At 35.5% G+C, this 10,770-nt stretch overlaps 3 protein-coding genes across 3 annotated transcripts in view; 1 reads left to right on the forward strand and 2 right to left on the reverse strand.

Annotated features, from left to right (window-relative positions):
• Positions 519 to 1,505, reverse strand: LOC104748916. The gene has a single exon (XM_010470495.1). It carries the CDS (start codon positions 1,503 to 1,505, stop codon positions 519 to 521), a length of 987 nt encoding a protein of 328 aa, XP_010468797.1.
• LOC104747838 (tyrosine decarboxylase 1) lies at positions 2,693 to 5,654 on the reverse strand (the record flags this gene model as incomplete). The annotated part of the gene is given in 12 exon segments (XM_010469542.2): positions 2,693 to 3,057; positions 3,166 to 3,303; positions 3,378 to 3,501; positions 3,611 to 3,675; positions 3,745 to 3,801; positions 3,893 to 4,057; positions 4,154 to 4,213; positions 4,291 to 4,431; positions 4,509 to 4,672; positions 4,808 to 5,038; positions 5,153 to 5,225; positions 5,522 to 5,654. Coding segments are annotated over 12 exon segments (1,471 nt in total), but the record flags the coding sequence as incomplete, so codon positions are not given.
• LOC104747839 (WD repeat-containing protein 70-like) overlaps positions 9,681 to 10,770 on the forward strand; it is a 6,919-nt gene continuing 5,829 nt past the window's right edge. Inside the window, exon 1 of the mRNA XM_010469543.2 lies at positions 9,681 to 10,379. Coding sequence (XP_010467845.1) covers positions 9,699 to 10,379 — 681 coding nt within the window. The 5' untranslated portion in view covers positions 9,681 to 9,698. The remainder of the gene's footprint in view (positions 10,380 to 10,770) is intronic.

Raw genomic sequence — 10,770 nt, forward strand, 5'->3', positions numbered from 1 at the left:
ACTTAGAAGAGGAACTCGAAACTGAAATAGGAAATTTAGAAAGCAAGGTGTTTAAAACGGAGGTAGATGGGTGACCAAGTCGTGAATGCCACACAGGAAGCGAAGCTTTTGAAAGAGTATAAGTGGAGAGAGCCTGGACTTGTGATGGAGAGACTGGCCAAACATAGAGATCATTTCTGGTCTTGCCGTGAAGAAGTGGAATTCCCGTTGCCAGATCCTTCACCTGAAAGAAAGCAGGAAAGAATTCAATGGAGACTTGGTTAGTGTTGCATAGGCGATAAACAGAGATAAGATTCCTATTGAATATCAGGGACACATAAAATTTTATGTAATTTGAGATCACGAGTTTGAGAGGGAAGAAGCCTTGAACCAATGTGAGAGATGGGTATAGGAGATCCATTGGCTACAACAACATCATCACCACCAGTGTACGGCTCATGGAGGGACATTTAGTTGAGGTCAGATGTCATATGGTGAGTGGCACCACTGTCAAGAATCCACTCGTTTGGATCATAAGACTAGCCAATAGCAAGGTTAGCTCGGGGCTGCCATGGTCGAAAAGGACTGGACTGGTTGGGAGACTGCGCTAGAGAGCGAGAGCGATATTGTGGGCACCATCGAGCACTATGGCCGTGTGTGTTGCAGATCTGAAACCGTCCTAAGTAAGGCCTGTGTCCACGATGTTCATCAGAACGAACCAGTCGTGAAGATTGATAGTTGGAGGAGGTTCCGTACGAGTTATTGTTATTGTTGTAGTGTTTCTTACCATTGTTGTAATGACCACCACGATGAGAAGCATTGTTGCGTTGAGTGGCGAGATTAGCAGAAACAGGAAACGTTGAGGAAGCAGCTTTAGAGAGAATCTTCGCCTCTTGATTGAGAAGACGTTCGTGAATGTATGTTAACGTGGGCGGTACATCACGTCCTTCAATTTGATCAGCTACAGGGCGATAATCATCAGGAAGTCCTTCAAGAATATAGTCAACCTGTTCTTCATGAGCAACCGGCTTGCCAAGAGTAGCAAGAGTGTCAAACCGAGTTGTGAAACCTTGAATAAATTCATCGATTGGCTTGCTGCCCTTCGTCCAATGCTTGAGTTGATCATGTAATTGTTTGATATGTCCCCAGCTGGGCTTGGCGTAGGTGGCTGCGAGAGTAGTCCATATCTGAGCAGGAGGAGTGGTACGAGAGAGGATAGGTTGAACAGCAAGGGACATCGATCCAAGCAAAGCACTATAAATGAGCTTGTCTTGTCGTTGCCATGTAACAAAGTCAGGATTTGGAGTGGTGACATTGTTGTTGATGACCTGAGGAGATGGAGCCACAGTGGAACCATAAAGATGACCAATAAGGCCATGACCATCAACAAGAGCATGAACTTGGAGTTTCCACATGAGATAATTTGTTGGTGTGAGCTTGGTGACATTAGTCATATTGAGATGAAGAAGAGTTTGATTGTTTGTGATGATGGTGTCGGCGGTAAGAGTATTTGGAAGAGCAGCCATGATGGCAAAGAAAGAAAAACAGAGAAAAAGAAAAATTTAGGTTATGGATCATAATGCTCTGATACCATGTAAATGTTGAATGTAATTGATATATTGATAATTAGAGAGAATACAAATATATACAAGAGTGTAAAAGCTATCTATAGGAAGTCAATATTCTACAGAGTAAATGTGAGAGATTGACAAGAATATGTGAGTAGCGTAATCAAAGGAATTAGATGATTTGATTCTTCTGTAATAACCTAAAGCTACAAATGCAAAATAATTGTAGACAAACATGTATTACACAAAGGGTCAGCAATAATTTTTAAACAAAAATTATCGATAAAGTACAAAAATATAAGGGAGATTAGGGAGGTACCAAGGAGTCTGACTCTATAAACCTTAAGGTTAAGGATCACATATATTGTAAGACAGACCCTCGTCTTAGATCCCGCCAGGCCACAACTACTCGATTTAAAACTTAAAACATATTTTGTATTTCTCTGATGAGTTAGACTCAATTATAGATTGCTATTTATAGAGAGGTTGGTTTGAGAATATATTGGAGATCAAGTAAAAATCTCAGATACAAATTTGGAAGATGAAGAAATCGCTCAATCACTATATGAATGATACATATAGTTAAGGGAAGTATACAAACAAATTATGTATTAATATAGTTATTATTCCTACAAATGATTTAGGAAATATTATTAATGTTATTGTGATAGCATGAAATATTAGAAATAGTATTCGATTTTATTGAAATTTTATTTGGAAAATAGCAATAACAATAACCATTAAGTGGAGATATTATAGGAAACTATATAAACCAATAGAAATCTTTTAGAAATTTAATTGATTTTTTTCGATTTTTTAGGAAATTATAATTAAATTATTAATGTAATCGATTTTGATTTTCCATATTTTACTTATTGTATTTTTGTGCAATTGTTTAGGGATCAACATTGCAAAATAACAATTTAAATAAGTACAAGTAAAAAGGTAGAACCCAAAATGTACTTAAAAAATGTATATATAGATTTATCTAAATATAACTATTAATAATATAACTTTGTTTAGATATAAGATATATAAATTGAGGGAGCATTTTATAGTTTGGAGCAACACTATTCATTTCTCTATTTTTGGAGAAATATTTGAAAAACAATCAGAGATGGTTTTATACCAAATACAGTATAGAGTTAGAGCAACATTTGGTATACCATTGGAATTGCTCTAACAATAAAATACAAACTTCTATATTATCATTAGTTACATAAATTAACCATAAATAATCAAATAGATATACGTATATACAAAGATCACCGTGCTAAAATGTACCGACATACACCTTATTTTATTTTATTACCAAATCAAATTAAACCAAACCAAACCAGCTTCGGTTTGTTGGCAAAAACCGCTTTATTCTTGGTTTTTCATCTCATGTTTACTTGTGAAGCAAGAAAGATGCTTCATCCTTAATAACCTTCCACGCCTCCTTCACGTGCTTCTCCTCCGTCAATGGTGCTCCTATGGCGCAACGTAGTACGATTTTTCCCGACAAAGCCTGTTTCCTCACGCAAAGCAAATACATATATAAATTGATTAACAACATAATCTAGAAGACTAGAAAGAACAAGAACAAGAACAAGAACAAGAAAGACAAGTCACTGACAGTGTGAGAAATGAAGAGTTTCCCTGAAGAGTTTACTGCTTCCAGGAGTTTGCGGTTTTGGTTATTACACTTCTTTTCATCGTTGTTCGCAGGCACAATGCGGAAACAGACAAGAGAAAAGATCCGAGGAGTGACAATCTGCAAACGAGAATAATCGCTTATTCACCTTCTTGCAAGAATCTTTTTCCAGGATAAGTTTTTCTAACAGTTACCTCAAAGTTAGGATGTTGAGAGACAAGTTGTTCGAAAACTATAGCCAGTTTGATATGGTTTCTTATGTAGTTCTTCAAGGTCTCAGCTCCATAGAGTCGTAAAACCATCCATAGTTTCAATGATCTGTCAATAAACAAAACAAAACTCAGATTGTGTGTAAATATGCAAATGTAAAGCAGATCTAGCTAGTCTTAAGAAATCTCAAATTTGATTTTCTGCGAAAGCAAAGAACCTGAATCTTCGTCCGAGAGGGATTTGCCAGTCTTTGTAATCAACAACCAAGTTTGCCTGAGAGGCCTGGCCAAAAATATAAAGTTTATATTAGGACTAGTAATCTTTTTTTGTGAAGAACAAAATATTTCTTACCTTGTTTTTGAGAAACTCTGGATTAGTTGAAAGCGCTTCAGTGAGAGAATCTTGATCCTGTTTTCCAAATATTAATCCTTTTCTTATATACGTAAAGAGAGTAAGAAAGGAGAATTTGAGATTAAAAGGGTACCGATCTATACTATACCTTTACCCAAAGAAGTGAACAATCAAAATTAGTGAGGAACCATTTGTGAGCATTCATGTTAAAAGAATCTGCAGTTTCTACACCGTCGATGTATTGTCGGTACTCTGGACATATACAAGCACTTCCAGCGTAAGCTGCATCCACGTGAAACCATATCTCGTTGCTCTGAGAAATGTAGCGAGAGAAATAGCATCAGTTGTACTTTCTATGCCTTAAAAGTTTCTTCTATGAAGCTATTTCGGAAATGTGAAAATAACTAACGTTAGCGATCTTTCCCAGTGCAGCTAATGGATCAACGGCGGTTGAAGAAGTGGTTCCAACCTGGAATATAACAAATGAACTTTTCAGAGGACATGCTTCAAGTCAAGAGGGTAAGTAATCAATAGGCTAGTTCTTACATTAGCGCATAAAAAGAATGGAATCAGTCCAGCTTCAAGATCCCGAGAAACAGCTTCTTGAAACAATTCTGGACGCAGAGCGTAATTTGTAGAGGCATCGGTTTCTAGCATTCTGCAGTTCTCCGGATGGATTCCAGCAATCTGTCAACCAATAAACAGCAGAAAATTAGATTCCTTTTTTACAAAGACTCTTTGATTTCAAAATATGCAAAACGCACCTGGCAAGCCTTCTGTAAAGCTGAATGAGTCTGGTCAGAGGAGTAGACAACGAGCTTCTCAAGTGTGTTTTTGCCAACGCTTCTTAAGGCTTTATCGCGGGCAGCGAGCAGAACAACAAGAACAGCTTCACTAGCTGACCCTTGTATCACTCCACCTCCGTTTTCTACAATATATATATATATATATATATATCAATCAAGTCACACTTATTATTAGGTCTAAGGTCACACTTATTATTAGGTCTAAGGTCTTATTATAATACAAGAAAACAAGTTTTGTACTGTTTTGAAGTGATTACCTTTGGACATAAACTCCTTGGGTAGGTTGAGCAGTTTGGCGAGCCAATCAAGAACGATCATCTCGAGCTCGGTGGCAGCTGGAGAAGTAACCCAACTAAAACCAACAATACCAAGACCAGCACTCAACATCTCACCCAAGAAACCGGCAACACTGCTGTTAGAAGGGTAATAAGCAAAAAAACTCGGGCTTTGCCAATGCGTAACTCCAGGTAAGATCTTCGACCGAACATCTGCCAAAATGAAAAACACAAATAAGATGGTTGCATGAAACAGGGGCTTAGTATGTTATCTATGTTCATCAGAAAATGCTCAAAAAAAAATAATAATAATAATGTAATCATCACCATCAAGAACTTGGTCAAGAGTTTCAGGGTGGTCTGGTGCAGAATCAGGCAAAAGCTTATGAAGATAACCAGGCTGCATCACAAAAAAAAAAAAGAAAAAATTCCAACAATTGTAAATAAATTAAAACAGAGAGATCTTCTTAACACACTAAAAGAAGAAACTTGCTACTCGCAAACCACAATGTACCACTAGAATTTGGTCGTAACCAATTTAAAAGAAAGTTAGGTCTCTCACAACACCTGGGAACGATAAATTTCGAAACTTTATACAAGCCCAACTTCTCACAATCCGAATAGGTTCTATATAATAAAACCCATAATAAACCCAGATCAAAATTGAAATGTTTCAAGAAAGAAGAAATGGGTGACCTGAACTTGACTAAGAACAGGGAAATCTTCAATGGTTTTGTAATAATCGGCAATGAAATCAACCATTCGATGTCCGTATTCTCTCAGTTGCTCTGAATCCATCGGCTTCAACACCTTCTTACTTCCATTTTCCCTGAACCAAAATTACAAAAAAAAACAGATAAGTTTCGTCTGAAAATCTTAACAAAAAAAATAAAAAAAAAATTGGGAATTCCAAATTCTCTTCAGTGACTTACATTTTTTGTGTTTTTTTTTTTTTTTTTTTTTTTTTTTTTTTTTTTTCNTATGCCTCAGAAGCTCTCTTTCTTTCTGATTGATTTTGGGTTTTCAGTGGGAGTGGATATCTCTCTTATTTATAGGCCCCGGACGTTATTTATTTATTATTTAACCAAAAAAAAGAAAAGAAATTGAATGAATCAAATATCTTCCAGGTATTTTTTATTGTAACCACTCAATTCGTTATCATCAATAAAAATGATATGTCAAGGTCACGAGACCAAACTGATTATGTATTTATGTTTGTCAGACAGAAGAAGTGGGGAACTCAACTGGGAATTGAAGTTTCAGAGAGACATTGTTCACATATTTTTTCTCATGTTTCTCAGCTCTTTGAATCAGTCCAATTATCACATTTGATAACTTTGCAGTGAATCGCCGACCTAGCTAGTTCTGCTGAAGTGAATTTTTTGTTTAGATAGTGATTGCCGAATATTCTTTTATTTTTTTATATTTTATATACATATATATATATATATATATATATATATGTAAAGATGACGACCCTAATAATAAACTCAATCATACATAATTGAATTTGGAGAGACTTGGGGTCAGATAATTTTTTTGCTATAAAGATCCTACGTACGTTGTTTCCTAGTAGACGAGGGTGAGTTGGAATCGAATAGTTAAGAGTAAGAGATATCTCACTATAGGAAAAATAAGAAGAAAGCTATGTGATTGCCATGTTTCACGCCCAAACACACAAATAACAAATTAACAACATAACAACGTCTTAAAAGACTCGTACTTTGAGAAAAAAAAAAAAGAAGTATTTTAAACCAAGTGTTATTGGAAAACATTTATAAAAATTTATATATATATATTAAAACCCAATAATGGTATATATATATATAGATAGATATGTAATTTTTTTTATTTCGCATTCCCTCGTTCTGCAAACACTTCTAATCATAATTTACATGAAAAACAAAATTCGGTACAGTGACATCAAACACAACAAATAGAAGAAAGATGAATAATATATGTGAGTTATGGACGTATCCTTTACATTTTGTAATTCAACACAAGTTTTTGTGAATGGGTATGTCGTTGAGAGAATCACGTTTTAATAAAAAAACGCATACTGTAACATTTAAACCTAATATTTGGAAGAAAAAATAAAGACCTGGAAAATGCGACCGATCCAAAACTCATGTGGTAATAATGACACAGTTAATAGTGGTAAAAGGGAAGACGTGAGGATGGTTCTTACAAAATTTGAACGTGCATAAAAAAAAAGAGATCAATTCAATTAGTAGCTATTTTCATTTGTCTGTAAACGTCTCGAATATGACCCTCCATAAGTCACCTGACAAATTTGGTCGTAAGCAAATCAAATTTTAACCTCACGTATCGAAATAATTAATATGCCGCCGATTACTTTTTTTTTTTTTTTTTTNTTTTTTTTTTGGCCGCCGATTACTTAATAGTATAATTTAAAGGGTGAATTAGGTCAGTAACCAAAACAAAAAAACTATGGTAGTAAATAACACTATATTTAAAAAAATTAGAAGATTAGGATGAGAGCAGTGCAAAATTACCAATGGTGGTAGAGGACAGTGGTGACTGGTCGGAGGTGGCTGGCCGAAGGTGACTGGCCGGTGGTGGTTGGCCGGCGGTGGTTGGCCGGAGGTGGTACTCCGGTGGTGGCTTGCCGGAGTAGCCAGAAAAGTTTGCCGGAATTGTTCGCCGGATTTGGTTGCCAGAAAAGTTCGCCGGGATTGTTGGCCGGCGGCCGGTAGCTGGAGGCCGTGAATAGCGGTGGCCGGAGGTTTAGCTGGAGAAAATCTAAACCCTAGAAGCACATTGGAAACCTTAGTGGTGATGGTGGTAAAGAGGTGGTGGTAGGAGGTGGAGATGGTGGTTTTAGGGGGTGGGGAAGGTGGTGGTAGGGGGTGGGGATGGTAGTGGAAGAGGGTGGAAGGAAATAGTAAGGACAAGGGTAATATAGTATATATTATAGTTTTTATAGAGTATATTAGTTATACATGGTTAGAATAGTTAGTGGGCTAATTATAGTTTTTTTGTTGGTTATTGAGTGCAAATTCCCTAATTTAAATGAAGGGGTCAAATCTTGGAGTATTGAAATATAACGTATGTTTAAGAAACTAACCACTCCAATGATATATACATTTACTTGATTAAGAAAGGCACATGTACGTATATATATTAGTATATTACAATTGTTAAATGAAAAATACGTACTTTCCTAATCTGCACAATCTCAGAATATATAAATATATGCTAGTAACGTGCAACATGCCAACATGAGATAATATATCTCTTTAGTTTGATTCCCTAATTATAATATACGTAAGTAATCTTGATACTCTTTAAGTTGATTTGCTCCATGACTGATTGATTTTAATAGTTCATGCATGTGATTAATTAATTAGTAGAATTTTTATAAATTTTGGTAGTGATCGAGAACGCTAATTAGAGATCGATTAAACACTTATCGTATATCCGGCTAACACTGGCCAAGGTAAACTGCGGTTAAAATGAAAATGGTACGTGCCATGAATCACAATCAACCATTCTTAAATTATTTTGTTGTCTTGAAAGCAAATGCCAAACATATATATTCGCGTTTAGAGTTCCACACATCCCACACTAAACTGGACGATGGTTAATTAAGTACGATTTCAAATCCACATTTGAATATTGACAACTTGTAGAGAAAATATACTATTCTGAATAGTTATTTAGAGGATACAAAAAAAAGTGCTAAATAGAAAACCCCAAAATATAGAAAGTGTATAAGACACAACTGTAGTATCAAGTTGCCAATTTCTTCTTTTTTTTCTTCTTCTTTTGGGTGCAAACACAACTGTAGTACTATCAACTTGCCTAATTCTTCAGTCTATTAATTAGTTGATATGTATATAGTATAATATCTCTGTACTTTTTGTTTGCGAGCCTAAAAGTCTGGTTTAAAACTTGATGTATACGGGAATCGCCACAAACTTCACATAGTACATATATACTTTCTACATACCAATATAAACCAAATTTTGTTTACTCATAATAGCAAAACTACAACGTTAAATCGCGAACACCCTCTCCTATCTTCTATTAGATTGGTAGACAAAGAATATGATAGTACAATATATGACCTAACTAAATTTTGGCCACTTCATTTTTTTGCCATCAACTATCTCAATTTCACTAATCAATTACACAGATCCAAATAGGGATGGTTTCAGATTAAACCTATCACATTATTATATATATTTTTATATAGGTTTACATTTCTTTATTACTAATTTTTTCCTGACAATTTCTAGGTTCACATTATTTTTGGTTGGTTAACATTTGTTTTTGTCTATAATCTATAATTTTATTTTCTTTCGAGGCAATAAGCAATTTTTTTACACTTGAGAATCTCAATACTTTTGGAAATAATCCAAGTGGTAGTTAAATAAACAATTATAATTACTTGATGATCTTATGAAAGATCCAAAAACTAAATTTATTTGTTAACCAAAATAAGGTTTTTTAGAAAATAACTCTTGGAATAATATTTTTTTTTTGGCATACGCGACAATAAGGTGGATGAATGCTTACTCAATCTCTCCAAATTAAACACCTACAATCAAACTCTTGATCCAGAATATGAGCCATGTGTTTCATTTTTTTTCTTTTCTCTTTTCAACCAAATTATCAAACCATCAAAGTTGTATATTGGATTTAAGATGATTATGTAAAATGAAAATTCTCGCTGATAATTTTGCCCACAACAATTACTGTGTTTCTGTTGATGGCAAATGTAAAAACAAAAAAACAAATTATGGTTTAAGTGTGTGAAAGGTGGGTATTGTTGGGCATTTATATTGAGAGTCAATTTATATTTATATTAATGGGCATTTGAGGCCCAATATGGTTATGTTTATTGTTTATGGGCTTAACCGCCACCATCTCTTTTTGCCGGTACATCACCGCCGGGGAATTTTCATGGCGGCGAGGTCACCGGACTTTATATAAAACGAAACCAAATTTGACGAAGAACAAGAAGAAGAAGAGGTTAGCCATGGAGGATGAACTGGAAGGTCTAAGAGCTCATTTTCCTCTTTCGTTCGGTAAGACATCGAATGTTTCGGCGCCAACCGAAGCTATCCACAACGCAACTCGCCGCACCGATGTAGCCACCACCGAAGCCGAAGTCTCGTCTGATTTTGCCACGAAGCATTCTAATTCCGGTAAATCTGAATTCGGATTCCCTTCACTGTCTTCTTCCTCTGAAACCTGGGTCCGAAGCGTTCGCGGTCCGAATCGTAACCCTAATAGCTCCAGTCTAGCTCCTTCCAATGATGCTGTAGCCATGGGTCGGCCACCTCCTCCGTCTAAACCGACGCAAGAGGAGGATGACGGAGTTTTAATGGGACCACCGCCGCCACCAAAGGGACTCGTGAACAGTAATGATTCTGATGATGAAGATGATATGATCGGTCCTCCGCCGCCTCCTCCGGCTGCTGTAGACTCGGATGAAGATTCAGATGACGATGATGCTAATGACAACGAGGAGAATCGTTACCAGATTCCTCTGGGCAAAGAGATTCAACTCAAGGGACATACAAAGGTATATAATGTAAGGGGGTGTTATTGGATTGTGGTTTTTAAAAGAGTCTGATGTATTTAAGAATCAGGTGTTATTCAATTGGGTATTTTAAAAAATCCTTTAAAATCTAGTGTTATTCAATATTTATGAGATTTTGTGTGATTTTGGATTTTAACGTACTTTGCTTCTAATATATGAACAAACACAATACCACACTTTTCTCAATCATTTCATTTTCTTCTTCTCTCTATAGATGGATCTCTAGCCTTTGACATATTATTGTTTGATTTTTTTTTCTCAATCCTTTTATATAATCACACTTATTCATCAGATCTGTATTATTTTTGAGAATTTTTTTTTGTGTTCTTTAACTTTTTTTTTTTCTGGGTTCATAATCTATAACTTTTTTTTT

This window comes from Camelina sativa, chromosome 15 (genome assembly GCF_000633955.1).
Source record: "Camelina sativa cultivar DH55 chromosome 15, Cs, whole genome shotgun sequence".
Lineage (NCBI taxonomy): Eukaryota > Viridiplantae > Streptophyta > Magnoliopsida > Brassicales > Brassicaceae > Camelina > Camelina sativa.